Raw genomic sequence first — 24,717 nt, forward strand, 5'->3', positions numbered from 1 at the left:
AAAACTTTTTTTTTATTTTTCTAATTAACTGTAATTTGCAATTCATGAAAAAATCCATCTGTTTTTATCACTTTCACCCTCTCTCAACATATGCTGTTTGAACAATTTCCCAACCATGCTTATTTTATAGTGTCTATTACTCTTTATTCTGTTAATTCCTGTTTTGTAACTGTTGAAGATAATAAAGAAAGGATAGAATAAAATCATTATAATAGTTCATTATAAGAGAATATTACCACAAGAAGTAATTCTATTTCACCCGTAGTTAAAGATGAAAAGAAAGATATATAGTGAGCAACAAGGAGTTTTTTTCTTGTTTTTGTTTTTTTAACATTTAATGAACTATACAAACTCAGTTTTTCAGATTCAAACTAACTCCTGTTCAGTGGGTGACCCGATGTGTCACTTTGTTTTCTTTTTTTCTGTTTTTTACAATTATAAAAAGTACATAAAAATAATTTAAAAGTTAGACAATTGTTGGCAATACATTGATGGATTCATTCCTGGAAGTGCTTCATGACTCTCCATGTCATTTGAGTTGGAATTGTGTCAATTTCCTCTCTGATCTTTCCCTTTTAAATATTCATGAGTTTGAGGACTATAGGTATTTTTAGGTATCTGCAAAGGAAAAAATCACAACTGCTTAAATGTGGTGATCTTGCCAGTAAGTAAAGTAAACCCTGTTTCTGCTGTTAAAACACTTTGGCAATTATGGCTACGGTCACAACTGTAGACAGATGTCATTATTCACTGAGCCATCTGCTGATTTACATATCAGAAATGAATGACTGTTGCTGTTAATGAAGAAGACAACCAACAATCGATGGAAGAATTCCATATTAAACTGATTTTGACAAATTAACTTTCAAACCCTATCTCTAACCAGATTCATTCTTTTTTCTTTCTCTTAAATCAATCCAGATCATTTCCATCCATGTTTCCTTGGTTTTCCCCTGTCAACTGATGCTGCAATCTCAACTGTTCTACATTTACTCCCATCAATTCTTTCATCATGACCATACCAAGAAAGTCTCATGTTCCTATTTATTTGCTTCCCCATAAGGACTAAGTTAGCTGGTTTTTAATGTTGAGTAAATCAGGCTATCAAAAGTAGAGAAGTTTAGATTAGAACAAAAATAAAAATTGCTTCAATTTAGGAGTTCTCTTTCACTGTCAGATAAGAATTTGGTGTACATACCTCTATATACTGTACATTCTCTAAGGTCATTAAATATAAGCCTGTCTTTAAGAATTGCATTATCCGCCTATCATATCATTCTCATACCATTTCTCTCCATGATTGATAAATTATAATGATTGAAGATGATAGAGCCCAATTCACTAATTGAGTTTTGTTTCATCAGTATCAGAATCTGCACATTGCCCATTCTAAATGCGGGAGATCGTTTATGCTTTGTTCCATACATTTTCTTTTTAACAAACTTTCCTAATTTTTGTAACACTCCTATCCTTTTTGGAAACCTTTCTGCAATGAAGCTAGTCATTGTGTTCATATTTAACTTGGTATGCAGAACGACTTGTCAAGATGATCCTCATTGCAAAAAAACATTGCCAACTGATGCTTTATTCATGCAAGATGGTCCAAAAGCAGTTTGAAGCATTCTATACATTTCTATGGCATTTTTCCAAGTTTGAAATGGAATTTTATTGCATATCGTTCTTACAAAATGTCCTCACGTCCAGATTCTATTTTTGATATTCACCAGCTGTGACGATCAGGCTTTAGTAGGATGTATTCCAATTCCTACTGTAGCTGTTCATTTGAACCTGAAATCCTAAAAATTGTTCAATCATCTCATAATCATCTTGCAATAACAAACTGAAAGCTCTCATTTCAACATCGATTCAATAAGGTCCTTACTCTGTTGGATCTTTGTGCAACTGAACCCTTAAAGTGACCTCATCAGAAGATTCTTTCAGTATTATATATTTATTTACTTTCAAATAGTAACATTTGTTTTATTTGTTTTCTTGTTTGTTTGTTTTTCCAGTCTCAAGGCCGATGTGAAATCATGTTAACTCTGGAAAAAGTTGTGGCTGGATTGGGGTCGGCTGGCTCCTCTTGCCACAAAGATATTTACAAAGCTGCCCGCCAAGCAATGACTGATAGATCAATGGCTGTAAGATGCGCTGCTGCAAAGGTAAGCTGTCTTATGTACAGCGTGTGGTCACTGTGTACTCCTTTGTTTTTGTTTAATGTTTTTGAAAGCGAGTGATAAAATCTAGGAGAGAGTCCTTTTTCATTTTTTTGTGTGAAAAAAAAAAAAAAATGACAAAAAGGAACGAATGAAGTTGGATTTTTAAATCAGTACTTTATTCTCATTTAAGTTTACTTTAAAAAGAAATAAAAACGTATATGAACAGATGATATCAATAAGAAACAGAGCATTGGTGTTGTGTACGTGAACAAAGGTTTATTCTTGCAGTTCGGAAAAGTGTTTTAATGATATTTCTTTTGTTGGTAGTTTTATATTTAGGAGTGAATTATAACTGACAGAATGAAAATGTGTAAAATGCAAAAAGTTCAGAAGATCCCAATACATATAAATATATGTATGTATAATGCATGTGTCAATATATATGTGAATTAAATAATTATTGTGAATTAAAATTTTTTTGAAAAATGGTATGCATGAACACACTTAATATATATATATATATATATATATATATATATATAAATATGCTCATGAATGTGTAGCGACATATTAATGCTTATATAAGAACAAATAAAAAGTATATCTTGCCCTATTGAACACTCTTGTATTAACCTTGTTAGTCATTTTTGCCTCTGGAAAATGATAACCTGGAAGTATATTTAGGGAGAGAGAGCGCATTGTTTAAAATGCTAATGTGTAACGGATAAATATGAATTGAGGCAAATTTAAACGTATGAAGGTGGGATTTTATTAACCCATTAGTGGCCAAATTAAGGGAAACTTCTATATGTAAATGTGAATTTTTTTGAGCATCCCATTAATGGGATGCTGGTGGGTTAATATCGTTTGTTTTTTTTTCTTATTACAATTTTAATCGCCATTAGTGTGTTTCAATAGTCGTTCCACATAACATTTCAGGAGAAAATTTTTGTTTTGGTAATGAAATACGAAACCAGATGTATATTTTTCATGAAAAATCTGTGCCCTTAAAATAGAAAGTTTTTGCGTTTACTGATTATTGGGTTGTATGAAATGCAAAAGAATTTTCACTTTGGAAATTTGGAGATAAGCATGTTGACTCTTCCAATCGTGATCCAAGCTAAATTTCCTCTTCTCATCTAAAGGGGGAGGGGATTATCACCTGACCAAAATTAGTACCAAAATTTTTACTCATAGAGATAAGAATTGGGAAGGGGAAATTTTGTGCTCGGTTTGAGTTTACCTGACTTAGCAGTTGATCATTGATTCTAGAATATTTCAAGGTCAGTCTCTTTGTTTTAACAGACTTGATGTTACTGGACCTTAAGGTCATTTTGGGACTGGGGGTGTGGGCAGTGATCTTAAGTTATCTGAATTACTACAGGATGGTTTTGGAATTTTAAAAGATAATAATTTGATTATATTTACATAAGTATTGGAAATTTGATTTCCTAAGATATTTCGTCAAAGAAGTAGCATTAGGATTTGAATTGACCATAACGTTATCAGGGATGCACATTTTCTGCCCTGTTTATATAGAAAAAGACATTTTCATTGTAATCGCTAAATCTGATTTTTGATCCAAGCATTTTTCTTTTTTATTTCATTTTTTTTTTTTTTTTTTTTTCAATTAAGGAAAGACTGACTCCTACCTTGATCATCAAACCATGAATTTTCTTTTTCTTTCTTCTCTCTTTCATTTTATCTTTCTTTTTCTGTTTTCTTTTTGTTAATTTTCTCTTCCTTTTCTTTTTTTTTCCATCTTTTACCTTGTCTCCTGATCTTCTCTTATGACAGCTGAAGCAAGTAGGGGAAGCTGAAGATTTTTATTTCATCAAAAAAAAAAAAAAAAAAAGAAAAAAATTTTCCTTCTTCCCTTGTATATGAATACAGACTTGTAATCTTTCTCTTAATTTTGATGTTCTTACTCAAAACTACAGTTCGGAAAATGGTGAAAATAATTGATTTGACTGTGAATAAAATTAAGTTCTGATGAATAGATGAAGTTGTGCATAACCAATTTGAATGCGATTGGTTAAAGGTTTTTATTTCTAGGGGAAATGGTGACTCCACTGATATGCGTGGTTGGGAAATTGGCAGTTGAATCATGAAGAATGTTATGAAAAGATTTAAAATGATTAATGGAATGAATAAAATTTGGTTACTTATGAGGACAGTTAACGACAACTATTTATTGAAGATGATCAGGTTGTAAGCTGCAGCAAAACAATCCTGTGGTAATGTTCCACAGATAGGAGGTTCTGGGAAAGAAACTCTGTACATGGAAATTCTGCTTGATATTAGTCACACAGAGCAAGAAAACAACATACTTTGTTGTGGTGGTAGAATACTAGTTGTTACTGTCTTACAAGGAGGAAGCAGAGATTGGAGCTCAGTTGAGGATGCTCCATAGAAATAATGATGAAGTAGAGAAAGACTAACAATGTCCTTTCTGTGAATGTAGAGAATGAGGAATCATCTCATTAGATTACGAAGTCAATTTTGTATTTTGTCAAGGCAAGAAATAGTTATTTAAGTGGCAACAATACTTTATCTTTAATTCTGATGAATGAGTTGATTTTTTTTATAAAACAATTGACAAAAATGAATCATTTTTATGCTTTCACATTTTTATAAAACAATTGACAAAAATGAATCTCATTTTTATGCTTTCACATTTTTATAAAACAATTGACAAAAATGAATCTCATTTTTATGCTTTCACATTTTTATAAAACAATTGACAAAAATGAATCTCATTTTTATGCTTTCACATTTTTATAAAACAATTGACAAAAATGAATCTCATTTTTATGCTTTCACATTTTTATAAAACAATTGACTAAAATGAATCTCATTTTTATGCTTTCACATTTTTATAAAACAATTGACAAAAATGAATCTCATTTTTATGCTTTCACATTTTTATAAAACAGTTGACTAAAATGAATCTCATTTTTATGCTTTCACATTTTTATAAAACAATTGACAAAAATGAATCTCATTTTTATGCTTTCACATTTTTATAAAACAATTGACAAAAATGAATCTCATTTTTATGCTTTCACATTTTTATAAAACAATTGACTAAAATGAATCATTTTTATGCTTTCACATTTTTATAAAACAATTGACAAAAATGAATCTCATTTTTATGCTTTCACATTTTTATAAAACAATTGACAAAAATGAATCTCATTTTTATGCTTTCACATTTTTATAAAACAATTGACAAAAATGAATCATTTTTATGCTTTCACATTTTTATAAAACAATTGACAAAAATGAATCTCATTCTTATGCTTTCACATTTTTATAAAACAATTGACAAAAATGAATCTCATTTTTATGCTTTCACATTTTTATAAAACAATTGACAAAAATGAATCTCATTTTTATGCTTTCACATTTTTATAAAACAATTGACTAAAATGAATCTCATTTTTATGCTTTCACATTTTTATAAAACAATTGACAAAAATGAATCATTTTTATGCTTTCACATTTTTATAAAACAATTGACAAAAATGAATCTCATTTTTATGCTTTCACATTTTTATAAAACAGTTGACTAAAATGAATCTCATTTTTATGCTTTCACATTTTTATAAAACAATTGACAAAAATGAATCTCATTTTTATGCTTTCACATTTTTATAAAACAATTGACAAAAATGAATCTCATTTTTATGCTTACACATTTTTACTCAATTTTCATGTTTTGCTTCTATTTTTTTTTTTTCTTTTTTTCAGTGTATGATTCAGTTAGTAAATGAAGCTCCCTTTATGTATACAAGTGAACTGGAAACTGTTGCTTCATTGTGTTTCCGAGCACTGGACGGCTCCAACTATGATGTGCGATGTGTTGTTGCTGTGCTACTAGGAAATCTTATGGCAACAGCGCAGTCCCCAAAAGCTGCTTCTTCTGGTAAGTAAATCTGTAAACTATTGTAATTAATATTCGAATGTGAAAAAAATAAAATCAGGCCAAAACAGGTTTTATTTTTTCTTTTGCTCCACCTTTTGTTTGGTTTCCACATCTTTTCTCATTCTGTGACCAGATGCCTTGGCCAGTTGCTACCAGGGTTGCAGAGTCGGACTCTGGCTTGTAATAATGCTAGGAGTCCTAGTCAGATTTGTTTTTAATCTTTGAAAAATCAACAATCTGATTATTACAACATTTATTTTTCAATCTTCCAAGATTTGGAGTATGATATTTTGGAATTCTAAAGAGCCTGAGTCAATAGTTGAAAGTTTTGGAAGAAGTCAGTTGAACTCCAAAGAATACTAGGAGTCAAGACAGTCTGAATATTGGAAGGTTTTAAAATGAATCTGATGCTTTCCTATTTTAGAAGACAGGATCCTAAGAGTCTGTGTCGAAGTTGAACCATATATCTTCTGACTATGTAATCCTGGTTGCCACAACTCTTCCTGACTTGAGGCAACATTTACCCAAAATGAGTTGAGCCAGTTTCTCCCATAGAATACACAATGTTTCAGACGAATGCTGACCATGCAAAATGGTCCATGTTTTTCTTTTCCTTTTTTCTTTTTTTTTTCTTTTCCTTTTTTCTTTTCCTTTTTTTCCTTTTTTTCTTTTCTTTTTTTTTCCTTTTCCTTTTTTTTCTTTTCCTTTTTTTTCTTTTCCCTTTTTTCTTTTCCCTTTTTTCTTTTCCCTTTTTTTCTTTTCCCTTTTTTCTTTTCCCTTTTTTTCTTTTCCCTTTTTTTCTTTTCCCTTTTTTTTCTTTTCCCTTTTTTTTCTTTTCCCTTTTTTCTTTCCCCCTTTTTCTTTTCCCTTTTTTCTTTTCCCTTTTTTCTTTTCCCTTTTTTCTTTTCCCTTTTTTCTTTTCCCTTTTTTCTTTTCCCTTTTTTCTTTTCCCTTTTTTCTTTTCCCTTTTTTCTTTTCCCTTTTTTCTTTTCCTTTTTTTCTTTTCCTTTTTTTCTTTTCCTTTTTTTCTTTTCCTTTTTTTCTTTTCCTTTTTTTCTTTTCCTTTTTTTCTTTTCCTTTTTTTCTTTTCCCTTTTTTCTTTTCCCTTTTTTCTTTTCCCTTTTTTCTTTTCCCTTTTTTCTTTTCCTTTTTTTCTTTTCCTTTTTTTCTTTTCCTTTTTTTCTTTTCCTTTTTTTCTTTTCCTTTTTTTCTTTTCCTTTTTTTCTTTTCCTTTTTTTCTTTTCCTTTTTTTTCTTTTCCTTTTTTTTCTTTTCCTTTTTTTTCTTTTCCTTTTTTTTTTCCTTTTTTTTCTATTCCTTTTTTTTCTATTTTTTTGTTCTATTCCTTTTTTTTTCTATTCCTTTGTTTTTTTTTAATTCACATTATTCTAATGAATATTATTCTTAAATTATGATTCTATATACATGTATATGTTTAAATGTGGTTGGCATTGTCGTCCAGGATAGTGATTTGAAATTATTTTCATTTGTTATGGCTTCATACGTCAACAATATGTGAGATTAGATCTACACAGGTATGTGGCCTGAGCTTAGAATAGACACTCTATATTTTCACAGGAAGCAGAGGGGTAGGGGTGATTAACTTGCATGCTTTGTTGACCTTGATCTTATCAGTTAAGTTTGAGTGTAATAGACTATGCATAAGTAGACAAAGGCTTACCTGCTTTTGTGCATTATACCATGTTCGAGGGCATGTCAGTCCCCACTACTACCTATTAAGATTTAATAGAACTATATTTAGCATTTGTCAGGTACAAGTATTCATGATGTACCTACATCATCATCAACACTGTAAAATCTGAGTGATATTTATTTTCTGGCAGCTATTTTGGGTTTAATCTTCTAAGTAGTTAGAAAAAATAGGTTTGCTATTATAATAAGTTCATATTGACAACTGTATTTTCTATATATGGTGTACATTTACAGATAATTCACAGTATATTGATGGCACTGCAACTTTGTTTAAAGAATGGAAGGGAAATCGTTTAGCAACCATAATAAAATAAACCTTGTTTTTTTATAAAAATGTTAGATATTTTTATCATCTTTTTCCTTGAGATATATATATATATATATATATATATATTTCTACTATTATATAAAAGTCACTTTGTGCGTGTGTTCCTTCCTCATAGGTTCTGAAACGGCTGAACCTATCTTTTGCAATTTTCACACAAAGCTAATTTGTATGTCTGGTAGTGTTCTTGGATATGTTTTGTATAGAAATCCATCTGATAAGTATTGCAAATCAAAATAATCTGATCTTAAAATATCTTTTATATTATAGATAAAAGAATTTTTACAGGGGAATATTTTACATTACATCAGCAAAGGGAAATAAAAATTTCAGCAAACCATTTCTTAAAAAAAAACAGATTTATTATAATCTGGAGACATAGCTTAGTGGTAGCGCATTAGACTACAGATTGAATGATCCCCTGTTCAAGCCCCGGTGTAACTCTCCATTTTATTTTAATCTTTTCTTAATATGTTTGCTATAACCTCTTTATAAAAATATTACGCAAGTATAAATCCTCATGGATATAATTTCACATAATAGTTAACTAAAGATGAGCATCCCATAAGAAAACTGAAAAAACTAATAGGGAATTAATTAAAGTGACTGTTTAAAAGAATATGCAAATTAGCTAAATCTTTTGAAGATTAATGCAATTCCCCGACCCATATATAACAAGGTTTATTTTCTTTTTAAATGAATAGAAAAAAGAGCTTTTAATATGAATATCAATACACAAAAAACCCAAATTCATAGGAGTGTGTATATATATATGTATGTATATATAAGCATATGTGTGAATCTGAAAAAAGAAAAACCCCAAAATATTTTCTTTCCATCAAATTGGAATATTGTTGCATTATGAAGTTTCATATGCTCAATATCAGGGATGTATATATATATATATATATATATATATATATATATATATATATATATATATATATATATATTTATAATCATTAGTGTTGATGTTTCTTTATTGTGTGTATAATGTGTTAAGTCTAGAAGAGCTTAATAGAATGCAATGCACAAATACATGTAGATACTTTTTCTCTGCAGTAGCATTGCATCCACATATTGACCTCTTCCAGGTGTGTCTAGATGAAATTCTACCTCCGGCATAAATTCCGAACATGCTAACAATTTCTGGATGAAACTGTTATGTAAACAGAATCCAGAGGCAAGCAATTTGACTCTGCCCAGCTCATATTTAGAGATCTATAAAATATAATATCTTAATATAATTAATATTAAAAAATATAAAAACTTTATTTGGTTACCAGAAAATATAATGTAATTTAACATGACTGTATCTAAAATACAATTCCTTCAAGATGTAACCTGGTCCGTTCTTAGTATTAGTACTATGAACATTGTTATTGTATTTGTTCTAGTGCGTCTCTAGTATGTAGTATGATGATGCATGGAAGTGAAACCTTGCCAATCTGGGTAGAAGACATGCATTGCATGAATAGAAAAGGAAGATTAAATCTGGACAGTATAAGGAAATGCATGTAGAAGAGTAGACTGTTGCGTTACTGAAAGAATGGATAAGATTGTTTGGGTTAGAAGATGTAGAATAATTGCAGGAGTGGGGAGAGATCAAGGAAAACATTGGAGGAAGTAATAAGGGTGGATGGAAACGAGGGATAAAGACAAAACAGATAAAGAAAACAAATAAAATTTAGAGTCTTAGTAGTAAATGGTGTGATCACTAATGGTTTACTTTTTAGTGTAGTAGATGTAAAACAGTTGAGGTAGCAGGAGAGTGCCAAGGAAAATATGGAAGAAAAGATGAGGACGGATGCAAGAGGAATATATACTTGACAGAAATAGGATAGTTTGGAAGTTAATTTCTAAAAGCTGTCCAACATGTCAGCATATAAAACGGATGTTTAACTGAATATGATGGAATGTTCACTACGTATTGCCACTTTAATGTATCTGAGTTTAAGTGTGTATATTGCATATGTGATTTGTATTAATTAACTGCTCTCAAGTCCAATCTGACCTGAAATTATAGTAGCTGTAGTAGTAGTTGTCAAGACTGTTCATTTATTTGTTTACAAAATGCAAACCTCCAAAACCAAATGAATTTGATTGCATAGTGAGCATGTATGATTTTGATATAAAATGATTCACAAAACCCAACGAATAATCTACTTTTTATTGCGATTACTTTTGTTAAAAAATTTGAAAGCAATTTCTTTTTACCTTTTAATTTTTAAAAATTTATTTTATTATAGTTTTTTTTTGTAAAACATTTTTTTTTGGGGGGGGGGTTCCATTTTTTTTTTTTTTTTTTTTTTTTTAAATTTTAATTCCTTCATTCAAAACTTTTTTTTAATCTTTATAAAATGTTTTTGTTTTAACTATTCTAGTAGACATTTTGTTTTCTACTTTACAATGGTATTTTTAAACCTTCTGCTTCTTTGGATATGCTAGTGCTTCCTTGTTTCCAGTGTTGTACACTTTTTTTTATTCAGTTTTCACCCCTTTCAACCAGCCATCTTTTTTTCACACCATCTAAAAACAAAAACAAACAACCTCCTCCTCCTCCTCCTCCTCCTCCTCCTCCTCCTCCAATCTTTCATGTCTTTCAAACAATTCCTGAAAGAACTTCAAATGCACCATATTATTTTGCTTCTCACCCATTCTTCATAACACATTTTTCTTCTTTGCTATTTAACTTGCCTCATCATTTTATCATCTACCATATTCTGTAAGAGTTTTTGTTGCTTTTAGTCTTCCTTACCTCCTACCCACTTTTCACCTCGATTACCAACTACAAGTCATTCCCCAACCCCAATCATGTTGGCAATTCTTGGGCAATTTTCAATTATTAAGCAACAATTTTTGGCAAAAGTTCATTGACTTGAAGGTCAGCCACTATTTCAAAGCTTGAACAGTATTCTAAAGTTTTTTATCCATTTTTGTTGACATGGGAGATATTAACAAGTTCAAATTAATGGCAATCACAATGTCTGCATGTAAACCTATTTCATGAATTTTTTTTAAGGTGAGGGAGAGGGGGTTATTATTATACATTAGTTCAGTTTACCCAGTATTGCCCAGGCACAGATGAAAATATATAAGATAAACTGTCTGGTACCTTTATTTATGTAGATAAGTATTTATGAAATGCTTTTAATAAAAGGTTTTTAATTTTATTAATTGAATAAAATTGCTTAAAATCAAAACCTAATTATAAGTAATGTGAGAGAAACCCAGTCAGATAATAAATTTCCTGGTAACTTTATTAATATAGACTTTGTTGCTTGATGGGTTCATAAATATATTTTTGAAAATATTTTTTTCTTGCTCTCTTATTAGTTGGTGCATAGCATATAAGTGACTTTCTGGCTCAAAAGGTAACAAGTGTCATCCCATCGAGTCAGCAACCTGTCTAGTCAGATTAAATACTTGTATTGGTCCCCTGATTTATCAGAGAGGGACCTATGTTTTCAGTGGCGACATGCATCCGTTAGTCCGGATGATTGCCAGATAACCATCCATTAGTTTTTCCTGAAATTTTGCCACAAATTCTATTCCATTAAATAGATGTGTACATTAAAAAAAATTTTTTTACAAAAATTCCTGTTGCGCTCCCAGGGGCTCAAGAGGTGAAAAATGCCCCAAGATGGCCAAAAAATGACACATTTTGCCTCATAACTTTTGATCCATCCATTAGATTCTTTTGAAACTTGGCCAAAATGTGAAACCCATTGTTCTTAATATAAATCTAGTATGGGTGACCTTGGCAAAATTCTGGTTCGCATCTCCAGGGACTTTCAGTACTAAAAATGCCTCTTTTTGTGGCTCTTTTTTCATATTTCTCAACAAAAACTTTATATATATCTTACTAAATAGTGGCTTTTCACAGTGATCAACTCAAATATACATGTGTTAAGGCCTGAAACTGCACTGTTATCCATTTATACGGAGATTCGATGTCCCCAGAGGGTCAAAAGAGATCCAAAATGGCCAAAAATGACACTTTTTGCCCCATCGCGTTTGATCCATCCATCCATTAGATTTTCTTGAAACTTGGCCAAAATATAAGTTTAGTATGGGTGACCCTGGCAAAATTCTGGTTCACATCCCTCTGGGACTTTCAGGGCTAAAAAAAAACATGCCTTTTTAGAGCTCTTTTTTTCATATTACTCAAGAACTTGATATGTATGTTTATATAGTGGGTTTCCATGGTGCTGATTTCAAATATACATGCCTTAAGGCGTGAAACTGCACCATTTGTCCATTTTCACTGGGATTCGGCATTTCCAGGAGCTCAAAAGCGGTCACAAACGCCCCAAAATTGCAAAAAAATTACTTTTTACCCCCATAACTTTTGCTCCATCTATTAGATTTTTCTGAAACTTGGCGAAAATGTGAAAGCAACATTGGCTCTTCACACTTCTCACATTCATCATTTCTTCACTATTTTTTGTGGCGCCATCTCACATGCAGCACAAAAGGGGACCACGCACGTGCGGCTTGTTTTCTTTTATTTTCAAAAATGAATTAGGTATTTGTTTTGTTGATTTATAAGTGATTATTCTTTCTTTAACTTTTTAAATTCAAACCCTTTCACCTTTTTTTTTTATTTATTTTTATTTATTTTGTGCAGGTAAAGGCAAACAAGTCGAAGTGCTTACTGTTCTGGCGGCTGGTTTTTTGAGAGGAGGGCTTGGTTTCTTGAAAAGTTCTGCAGCTGGAGAGATGATCAAAGGAAGTGGAAATGTGAATAGAGAGATCAGAGTTGGTGTTACTCATGTAAGTGAATTTTTAAATCAAAAATTTTTTTTTGCTAATAGTGTAATCTATATTCTATGAATGTGTTGCACAACCAAGTTGAGAACAACAATAATGTAAAAGATTTTTAAGATGGAATTTGATGAATTCAGAAATAACGCTTAAAAAGAATTGGTATTCAAAGTGCATTTTTGGGGAACTATTAGATGAAATATTTGTGATATTCATTAAAGAAGCAAGTGGCCAGATGTTTGTGCCTTGTGTTGCTATACACAATAAATAAATAATCCACACTCGCCTCAGAAATGTCCTTATATCTGTCTGTCCCGCTGGCTGAGAAGAAAGAAAAATCAAAAAGATTCAAGATGACGTCTGTGATCTTTTAAAGCCCTTGATCTCAGACCATGCATTGTAGATGCATTATTGGCAATTCCCATAACTCACTCCTCCTAATTTGTCCCTTAGTCCTCATTTAGAATGAGTGATTTTTCTGACAAAGAGAGAAGAAAAAGCTGTTCTAGATCAGTTATATTTTTGCATGAGCAGTCACCTTAGATGTTGAAAATTTTCTGTTTCTATGCCTATCCTTGTAACAATGTCACTAATAAGGGTGCTGGAGGTAAACGTTTTAACTGGGTTGATGTTATCCGCCTGATAGTCAGGGACCCAAACATTGGATTAACCACTAAGTAGGGCATCCTATAAGCAGGTGCAAAGTACTAAAGGCTGTTGTATTGCCATTTCGTGACTGGATTCTGGACCATGCAGTAGCTTCTGGTTGCCGTATTAGTGGGCAATTGTTACAGCTTTACTTTATCTTTTTCTTTACTTTCCCTTTCTGCCCTGCTCTAATCAAGTCTGTCAACTTGTTCCACAAATCCTTAAACGCCATCGTGAGAAGTCTCCAGTAAAAATACACGATTAAACACAGAACTCCAACTGCCAATATAGATACCCACTATCATGTCTCCTTCTCCAACATCAGGGATCTACATATCAATATTCTAGAGGTTGAAACTCAATTACAGGAAACAAAACCAAACCTATTATTCCTAAATGAAATGGGGATTGGACCGACTATTTCCCTGAATGAGTTCATGATTAAAGTATACTCTAACTTAACATCAAAATCTGACCCCCAAGATTGACATGGAATATGTGCCTACATTAGAGATGACTTTCCATGTGTTAGGGATATCTCCAGAGAAGACCCTAAATTACCCTATATGTGCTTTTGAGTTACACTTGCTCACACCACCACGTTTATATTTGCCCTCTATCGCCCCCATAGCAATGAAGTTACTATCTTTAAGAGCATATTTGAGAAAATTGACCACCTCCTGTCTGCTGCTCCTTCGGCTAACATTCACGTCTGTGGAGACTTCAATGTTCACAATGTGGAATGGTTAGCCCACTCAAACAAGGCAGATAATGAAGGTTCTGTCATGATTTCTCCATAGCTTATGACCTGACTCAGATTTTTCATGAACCCACTCATGTGCCTGACACTGATGGTCGTTATGCAAGTTTCCTCGACCTTTTTCTCACAACATGCCCTGAGATATGTTTATCCTCTGTTCTGTCTCCACTGAGATCTTTCAACCACTCGGTTTTATCAGTTAAAATAAAAACAAAATATAATGTACTCTGACATAACCCTCTATCGTACAGTATATCCATACTCTATGGCTGACTGGGATAGCTTCTGTACGTTTATATCAGATCTACCTCTGCATTTCATGTTTACAAAGAATGTGTCCCCTATAGTATCAGACCTGACAGAATGGTTAATTGTAGGTACAGACTGCTTCATACCCTTTAAAAAATTCCAGCAAGAGCCTAACAGCCAGCTATGGTTCTCTCCAGAATGTGCTGCTGTCATTGCGTACAGAAATGACTTTTTCTATTGCTTCCAACATGTACTGAGTAATGATGAAACCGCTTTCAAGACTGCCAGCAACCACTGTAAAGGAGTAATAAAGAATGCGAGAGAGTTGTATGCTCAGTCCGTTAAGTCCATAGTAGCTGAGCAGCGGCTTGGTTCCCACCAGTTTTGGCAAATAGCAAACGGTCCTGAGCAGAAGCGTGTGCTCTCTCAACCATCATAAATAGACCTGAGGTAATCTCATCAGCATTGGACAAAGTCAATCTTTGCCAAGAACTTTGCAGCTAATTCTACCCTATGCAATCAACGCTATCAACTCCCCTTATTTCCTTCTGGATCTGAAAACACGCTATGCGACATACAAATATCTGTGTGTGATGTTGCTAAGCTAATCAAAAACCTTGATTCCAGTAAAGCAACTGACCCTGATGGCATTAGTGTTCAAAAAGCTTCAACCAGAACTCTCATACTTACAAAGCTGTTTAAGCATTGTCTTAAAGAGAATTGCTTCCCAACACCTTGGAAAATCTTGTCAGTATGTCCCATATTTAAGAATTTAGGTGATTGATTATCTCTCTCTCTCAGTACAGATCAATAAGTCTCATTTGCGTCATCAGTAAGTTATTGGAATCTATGTTAAATAGAGAATTAGTCAACCACCTTGGGAGAAAAATAACCTTTTTAGTGACATGCAATATAGTTTCTATTTTGCTAGATCTGCAGCAGATGTGCTAACAGTTATATCTCCTAAGATTAGCGAATCTCTGGAAGAGGCTTCCTTTTTAGGGCAATTGCTTTTGACATATTAAAGGCATTTGATAGGGTATGGCCTAAAAGTCTACTCCATAAGATTTCCAGTTACGGTATTGCTGGAAATGTCTTCTCAATTATTTAATCAATTCTCTCTGATATGTTCATAAGAGTCGTGGTTGATGGGCAGAAATCAGAGCATGCATTAATTTTAGAATTCAATTATTATTAGGTTGAATAGCAGGGGGTGGTTAATTGGGTATTTGTTTAATGGTTATAAATATGTAGTTTATCTAGAAATAATCACAATTAAGATTTTATTTTTTAATTGTAGACAATATTGTTATTACAGGAGATTATTTATTAGCTATTAAAAAAGAAACAAAAAACAACTGTACAATTGTTTTTTAAAGATTAACTACTTTCAAAATAGTACTTACATCTAAGTAAAAATCAAAGATAAAAACAAAAAGTAGATTTCAACTTAAAAAAATTTCATTAATTTCTTGATTTCTACTTATTTCTTTAATGCCGATCTGTTAAGAGTCTTAAATTAAATCGACGAGATGTTGCATCCCTCTGCCTGTTCTACAAATACTTTAATGGTGAATGCTCTGACGAACTGCAAACACTTGTACCTCCCCGACGTAACTACCCCCGACAAACGCGACAAGCTACTAAGTCTCATCCCTTTACAGTAGAGATCCCTAGGTGCAAGAAGGCTTTTTACTCCAGTAATTTCTTCCCCAGAACTGCGGGTCTTTGGAACTCCCTTCCGGGATTCTGCTTTCTCAACTGCAGTGATATGCAGAAGTTCAAGTGTAATGTTAACAAACATCTTTCTACTCATCTCCCTTCATAATGACCCCCCCCCCCTAATTAAGTCCCTGATAGTACCCCCCTGCTTCAAAGTGGCACTGTGCCTTGTTTGGGGTGAAAATTGAATTAAAAAAAAAAAAAAAAAATCTAATCCAAAAGCTTCCAATCCTGTTCATACAATTTATTCTTTATATGTTAATCACAAAATCGTTGAATGCTATTTACAAACACATCAGTTAAACTCTTGATGTACCCTGACACTTTGTTTCTATCATTACTCTTTCATTAAATAAATCCCAATGTTTTGGGAAGTAAGCAATCAAGTTGCTTTTTTTTATATTGAAATAGACTTTTAGTTATTTCTAATATACTCTTCTTACTAGGGCGCTGGAGGTATTTATCAGTGATGTGCTTTGCATGTGTCATTGGAGTTTCGAGTCTTTCTTCATGGTATCCCTTTGTCAAGCAGGTCATATCAGAAGCAGTCAGTCTCTGATGTGCCCTCTATTTTGGAATTACTAGACTGCTAGAAGACACCGACTTTGTAATTTGATACTGTGAAGATATCTAAATCAAATGTAATTTTTTATTATTTAAGTGATCCACAGGCACCTTTTTTTTTCTGTTATTACTAAGCAGGCAGGTGAAAAAAAATATACTTACACTGAGTCATCATTTACCAAAGTCAGAAGCCACTCGAGGATAAAGTGTTAATGAGATTGTCAGTTGGATGATGAACAATACTATGATAGGATTGGAAATGATGGATGAAAAGAGCAGGATTTAATTACTTAAGAAGATTGCTTAACAAGTATTTGTTCATATTGGAGTTGAAGAAGACTATTGTAATCAGCAGAAAAGCTGTTATAACACCCAGTTCACTCACCCCCCCATTTAAAAAAAAAAAATTTTTTTTTATCTTTTTGAATTTCTTTACAATTCAATTGTTTTTTTTTGTATAAGTGTGTTTCTTTGTTTTGTCTTATTTTAAAATCATTTTGCAGTTTGTGAATGTTGCTTAAAAATTTAGTCTATTTTATAAAATTTTTTCTTTTTTTCTTTTAAAGGCATATGTGGAATATGTCAAGTGCATGGGTGGACTATGGTTGGAACGGAATATTCCTGTGTTCTTGAACCATGTGCTTAACTTGGTAGGCAGCCCAAAGGCCACACCAACACATGTCGACGCTGTGTATGCACGTAAATGTGTCCTATTCATTCTGCGCTCCACGATTGGAGCCCTCCTGGGAGAAAAAGCCCAAATTGCTGCTGCAAAGGAAATCTCCCAGATCATAATCAAGCAGATGAATGCTGTCGGTAAGTTCTAATCTTAATCAGTTATCTACCTCACCCTCTATCTCCCTTCCCCCTGTTTATATATTTTTTATCTAGCTATATGTTAAATAGTAATAATTTTCGTGATATTTCCTATTGTTTATAATAAACCATTTCAATCTTTTTTTTTTATAAGAAGTGTTTTATTTCTTTGATTGCTAATAAATGAAAGGTAACAAGTGAGAGAAACTTAAAAATAAGGAGCGGTGGCATACAACATACAGTGAGATAGCATGAGAGTACTAAGAAGTTCAGAGAGTAACTTGGTGAATAAATTTCAAATTATGGCTCATTAGAACAATTAAAATGTATTAAAAAAAAAATAATAAATAACTTAATCCCAAAAGTAAATAATATTTTACATTACATTTTGTATTAAAATATCGGGTTGACAAAGTTGCAGTTTTTAACTTTTAAATTCAGATGAACATGTCTCGGCTCAGACAAAAATTTATTAAAATAAACACCATCAGCATCAACACACTTTTCCTGACGCAAAACAAGTTTATTCATGCCAGTAACGTACAGATCTTACATTCTAATGACAAAGTTTCTGGAGGCGTTTTTGATATTACTTAGGTTTTTGAAGCATTTCTCATGCAGAAAGTTGTAGAGATGCTTGAAAAAGTGGTAGTCGGTATGTCAGAGGCCTGCAGAGTATAGTGGATGAGGCAGAATTTTGTAGTCCAATTCATTCAACTTCTGCAGGGTTGGTTCAGCAATATGTGGTCAGGCATTGTCATGGAGGATAATTGGGCCTTTTTCTGTTGACTAATGCTGAGTGTTGTTAAAGTTTCTGATGCGCTTCATTCATTTGTTGACAGTACTTCACTGTTGTAATAGTTTCGCCTGCATTCAAAAAACTATAATGGATGAGACCGGTTGCAGACCACTTTCTTCTCAACCTAATATATAAGAAAGAATGATTAACTTGGCTTTAGTTTCATAATGTGTGTATGTGTGCTAAAAAATGAATTGCTTGTCATCCAAGTAAAACCACCTAATGGAGTTTTTTTTTTTATTGGTGTTCATTTTATTCGAATTAACTGACATATCACTAATGTGGTACGCATAATGGACATGAATGTTGTCAATATTACGAGAACTCTACTTCCTATCACTAGTGCAAAAACTTTCCCTTTCTCTATATACCCAAAACAAAACGGTTTCCAGTAAAAGTTTATTTCCAAGAACCTCTTATCTGTGAAACACGTTGCTTCTCTGCAACCTACAACATGGTTGCCTTCAAGTCTTAACAAATATTTGTCAAGCTGTTTTCTTAAAAGTAATCGAGTTTTATCCTCTCCATTTATTGTTTTCAATCTTCTCATATTGTTCAGCATCCAATTGACAACAGCATTAATTTTTACCCCTTAGTGGCTTTTAGTTTTGATATGTGGTGACTTCATAGTATATATATATATATATATATATATATATATATATATATATATATATATATATATATATATATATATGATGATGTACCCTCTTGTCGATTTCGATGTATGAGCTCTGCCACAACAACTAAGTTTTTCGGAAATCCACACAGATGATTGGTTTATAGTGGTGAAGACTTTGTGCAGAATCAGCCACGCTTTTTTAGTACAACTGCTAATCTTAATTGGTGCAATGGCTGCCACAAGACAGGTTTTACATCAGTTTTCCTTCTCCTAGAAGATATATGTGTGTGTATATATATATATATATATAATATAGCTATATATTAGGTTTTTTTTTAAAAAGAAATCCAGCAGAGTGCTTAATTAAAAAGAAAATCTGAAAAATAAGAACGTTTTTGTATTTTGTGTACAGAAAGTTGTTAGATAAGTCATTGGTACCGTCAGTTTCAAGCCCGATAATTAGGACCGTTTTAGATATCCATATCAAGCTCTCTTCAGCCAATACTCATCTCGTGAACTGTTTTGTTTTGGGTGATGAGTATTGGCTGAAGAGAGCTTGATATGGATATCTAAAACGGTCCTAATTATCGGGCTTGAAACTGACGGTACCAATGACTTATCTAACAACTTTCTGTACACAAAATACAAAATATATATGGGTGCCCGGTGTTGCCCGGGTATTTGGAGATGTATGTTGAGCAAAACAAAAAAAAAGTCGTCAATTTTTTTAACTTTGACCCCTATTATGACCCCTTAAAACTTATTGTTTTGGGCTCAAATTAAGTTAAATCCATGTCCAATGAACCTATATCTAAAATTTCAAGTGTTTAGACCGAAAATTGTCGGAGGAGTTTGGTAGAATTCTCAAAGGTCAAATTGTTGAATTTTGACCCCATTAATCGCCAAAATTCTGGCTGAAAACCGATCACATCGATTTTCCCAAATCTCAGTATTCTGTATATCAAATTTCGAGTCTGTAGACTAAAAATTGACAGTTATTGCGTAGGGAAATGCACACACACAGACAAACAGGCGCTTTCACTTTTATAGATATATACACACACACAAAGTTTTTCAATATTTAAAACTATATAGAAAAAAAAACAAAACTTAGTCTTTCATTGGAAAACTCTTTTGCTTGTAAGTCAGTAAATCTCTTGCAATCTTTTTGCTTCCATGAATTTACACTAGTCCTAATATTATTCTACGAATCATCAATTGTTTAGTATGAAAAACTGTTTTGGAAGATTTAAAAACAAAATAGTATTGCTCTCCCAGCATAATAGATAAAAGAATAAAATCTTTCTGGATACTGGATCTAGTTTTTGGTTCCAGATTTATTTTGTTAATAACATGAATATATTATTAAAAATGTCTTTCTTACTTGTGTTGTTTATCTTTGCCTAAGAAAAAAACTGTTTGCTATTTACAAAATTTTTTTATTGAGTTTAGATGAATGCATTATACTAATTATCACCTCCTTTTTAGTTATTTATAATTTTAGGTATTTATATTATTTACTTTATGATATTTTCATATTTAATATAGCTTCATTAAAATATATATTAGAGGGCATCAGCAACATAGTCGCAATCAATCTCATATTTACAACATATATTTAAATGATAATTTCTTTGCAAATGTGCAGACTTTAGATCGTCTGTCATTGCCTTGCCTATCTACTTTTTTTGTGTGTTTCAGGAGAAGCTGTCATGGAAAATAGTGATGGAAAATCCCAAGCTTCTGAGGTAGCTGCCAGCCAACATGTACTGGTCTGTGCCCTGCATGAATTAGGCAGTCTTGTACAGCGACTTGGCTCTTCTGCCAGCCCATTGGTTGCAGAACCAGCCCATGGTAAGTTCAATGTTTTTTGGTTTTGATTTAGCAGAATTTAAGTGTTTTTTGTTGGACTGCTATTTTGGATTTGCGTATTTCTTGATCTTTTACCTTAGATCAGTTTGTCAGTTAATGGCATAATCACACCGGTTTTCATAAGATCACCAAAGTTAAGTAATATTGAGCCTGGTCAATACCAGATGAGTGACCAATTTGAGAATTCTAGGTGCTGTACGTAGGAGGACGTCGGGACCTCCCTGCAAGAGTTGCAAAAGACCTAACGTCGTCATCTCCCCTAAAGGGGATATACACATGATTGGGGACTGCTTGTAAATTTCATACTTCCATGGAACTTCCTCCTTTAAAGGAAGCCGATTAAACCTGCATAGGGTTAGTGCCATTTCCATTCTATTTTCCTAATCTCTCAGATCTAAGTATTTGTCACTGTAACTATGATCTGGCCAATGCTCACTGCCTTACATCCAAAGGACTGTTTTCCCTGTTCCTCACTCTGAGATACAAACGATTTTTTTAATCTTTAATCCAAAGAATTATATCTATATTTCCATGTGTCTCTGATACAAAAGATTTTATAATTTTCCCTTGTGACATGAATCTAAAGGCTCATATCTACTTTCTTTGAGCCTCAGATCAAAGGATTATTTCAATTTTCAACTATGGTATTCTTGAAATAATGTGTAGGAAATTTGCCTAATAGATACTATCACAGCATATGGAATTGTCTCTACTCAACTCAAATCTGATTTCGACAATCTAACACTTGACTGTCTGAACCACTGCATCTGCTGCTGTTGTTTTTGAATTAATTTTTATGATATTGATAAGTGAATCATCCAAGATTAAATTCCTTTTATAGAAGAATCTAACGTGTAAGTGGACATTATCATTTTCTCCAGAGTGCTCCACTCATAGAGGAATGTATGCATATATATATATATATATATATATAAAATACAGCCATATCAATTGCTCTATAGTCCTGAGTGAATGTGCCCACTGCTGTTGCTGGAAAAAATATTTCATTTTTAAATAAGAGGATTTTTGTTGGAGTTGTAGTTCCTCTCCGACTATTCACTAACTAATTTTATAAGTGGACATCTTCTGAAACTACATTACTTGCTTAAATATATTTCACTTACATCAAAATATTGAGTTTTGCATTCCCACTTGACATCCATAAAAAGCAAATAAAACTTTTAATTTCATTTATAATCTAAAAATTATTGAAATCAAAAAAATAAATAAAAAATGGTATTTAATGGGGTTCAGAAATTCTCATTCACTGTTTACCTCAAGAGAGTAGCACAAATTTACTGAAAAATTCATTAAATAAGTTATTTTAATTGCACATTGTCTCATCCAATCGATACTGAGCACATCATTGGGCTCACCTAAAAAATTGAACACTATAAAAATAATCTGTGGCTAAATATAAATGCAGATTCCATGAACAAAGCTTCTTTTCCAGAACTATCCGCCTGTGGAACACTGCTCTGTTGGCCTATTTCCTGGTTGATTACAACATGATAGCCTTCAAATCCAGTGTAGACAAATTCTTGTTGAGTCGTCCCCATAAATAATCAAATTCTATCCAATCTACACCATTAACAATTACTACCAACTTACATTCATTAACCCTTATCAAGCCTTGAATAGTGGTAACTACCAAGTAAAAAAAAAAAAAAAAAAGGTAATGTTATGCTCTGGGAGACAGGATTTTCCATTCCCTATTCATATAATTAGATTTTAGACTAATTTTCTACAACTGTGTTTAACAAAACCAGAATTATGATAAAAACAAAATTATGCAGGGTTGTGGAATCAGTCCACAGTTTTGAAAGAAATCAAAGTCAGATATTTTAATCTGGTTCTGATTATTACTGAATACTGGAAGACTTGGAAATAATGAGTTAGAGGTGGATATTTTGGAGTCTGAGTTAAACCTTCTGCATTCAGACTTCACAAACCATGCCATTAAGTTGGCTTTACATAGTATCATGTCAGTATGAGATATATATGACTGGAAAATTGGTAGTGTTTATTCCTGTTTCTATATGTCTATATATACTGTAACATATTATGAAAATACCAACTTGTTGCTATCACTCTGATCTTTGTTGTCTTGATTTTATAAAAATAATATATGAATGCGAATGCTCGATTATAAAAACTGATAATTTTGAAACTTACAAATTAAGTCATCTTATTCTGACTTGAACTTTATTGGTATATGGACAATTTACCGAATTTTAATTCATCTGCACGCATTAAAATTCTGGGTAAAAAATAATAATTATAAGGTATCAGTAAAATTTATATTTCAGATATAAAAAAAAAAATAAGGGGGACATTGAAGATAATATTAGAAATGAATAAGGAAAATTGAAAGTAAGAGAGATGGCCAGAAGAAAGGAAAATGGATAAATTGATTTTTAGTGACATATCAACAAATATCAACTGTCTACCTTCTTTTTAACTCTCAAGCTTCCTTATGACAAGCTCTTCTTGGTAATTGCCAATAATGGAGACGTTTGTTGTTTTATTTTTTTTATCTTGGTTTATTTATTTTAACTTTATTTTTCTTTTTAAATTTTTCTTTCTTTTTTTTTTCACGATTTGAAATTCATGTAACTTCTATTTCAAACCGCAAAACCCCGTTGGTATTAAAAGGGTATTTTGATCATTCAAAATATTGTTTGTTCATTGTTGATGTATGATTACATTTTCATAATTGAATTCTTTTTCTATTTGCAATTTATCATTTCATCTTTTTTGCTATTCACTTTATTCAATATAGGTATTTAGCATTGTCATTAATATGTGTAGATGTTTGATGCTAGCATTTTAAATATTGGCTTATTTATTGATTTTCGATGAATCATGAATATTGAGAAGGAATTATAAGAAGTCATTAACCCCTCTCTTTCTCTTATATAAAATCAATAACATAAAATCAAATTATTGAAACAGAGACGAAGCAAGACAGCAGAATTCGTACTAAGTACTTGATAGCTTTTCAGATAGAACTTTATAATAATAATGTTTTAAGATAAGCCTTTTAATTAGCTTTTAGTATCTCTCGTTCTCTTGCTTATATATATGAGAAAGAGAAATAAAAAGGAACAAACCGAGTTATGTTTTCATCAACATTTCGTCTTTATTTTGAGACTTCCTCTGGATGTATGAGATTAAGAAAACAAAAACATCAGTACAAATATCTGAAAATTTTTCATGTGCAAATAAATATATAGAACAGCGTCATTTTGCACATGAAAAAATTTCAAATATTTGTACTGGTGGTTTTGTTTTCTTAATCTCATTCATCTAGAGGAAGTCTCGAAATAAAGAAGAAATGTTGATGAACACATAACTCGGTTTGTTCCTTTTTTATTTCTCTATTTTGTCGGAATATTATTTCCATTATTCTCATCATATATATATATATATATCTCCATATATCCACATCAAATGTTTGGAGGAGATATTTTATGTCTCAATTTTCAGTATTTACTTCAACAGTGCTCAATATGCCAGTAGATCTAGGTATGTTATAAAAAAAAATCGCAATTATAAGTTACTCAGAATCTTTCATGTTTCATTTTCGTATTGACTTGTGAGATCAGCCTGAGAGTCCGTTATGGGTGAAATATGGAAGATTCTGTGTTAGTTTGTCATAAATTTTCATAACTCATATGTATTAGAAGAGTACCCGTCCCAGGGTGGGTAAAATTAATTCCCAGAAAAGAATTTCACCACTCTTGTTCCTTACAAAAGTTAAAATAAAAATAT

General features: G+C 32.0%; 1 protein-coding gene across 3 annotated transcripts in view; it reads left to right on the plus strand.

The window, feature by feature from the left end:
• Window positions 1-24,717, plus strand: part of LOC145256195 (HEAT repeat-containing protein 5B-like) — a 292,341-nt gene that overhangs the window by 159,036 nt on the left and 108,588 nt on the right. For all 3 annotated transcript variants that reach the window (XM_080114803.1, XM_080114802.1, XM_080114805.1), the window contains exons 5-9: window positions 2,013-2,162; window positions 5,913-6,087; window positions 12,755-12,900; window positions 17,401-17,650; window positions 20,773-20,925. In XM_080114803.1, the coding sequence (XP_079970929.1) occupies window positions 2,013-2,162; window positions 5,913-6,087; window positions 12,755-12,900; window positions 17,401-17,650; window positions 20,773-20,925 (874 nt within the window). The remainder of the gene's footprint in view (window positions 1-2,012; window positions 2,163-5,912; window positions 6,088-12,754; window positions 12,901-17,400; window positions 17,651-20,772; window positions 20,926-24,717) is intronic.

This window comes from Euprymna scolopes, chromosome 32, assembly GCF_053919585.1.
Source record: "Euprymna scolopes isolate OS-2025 chromosome 32, ASM5391958v1, whole genome shotgun sequence".
Taxonomy (NCBI): Eukaryota; Metazoa; Mollusca; class Cephalopoda; order Sepiida; family Sepiolidae; genus Euprymna; species Euprymna scolopes.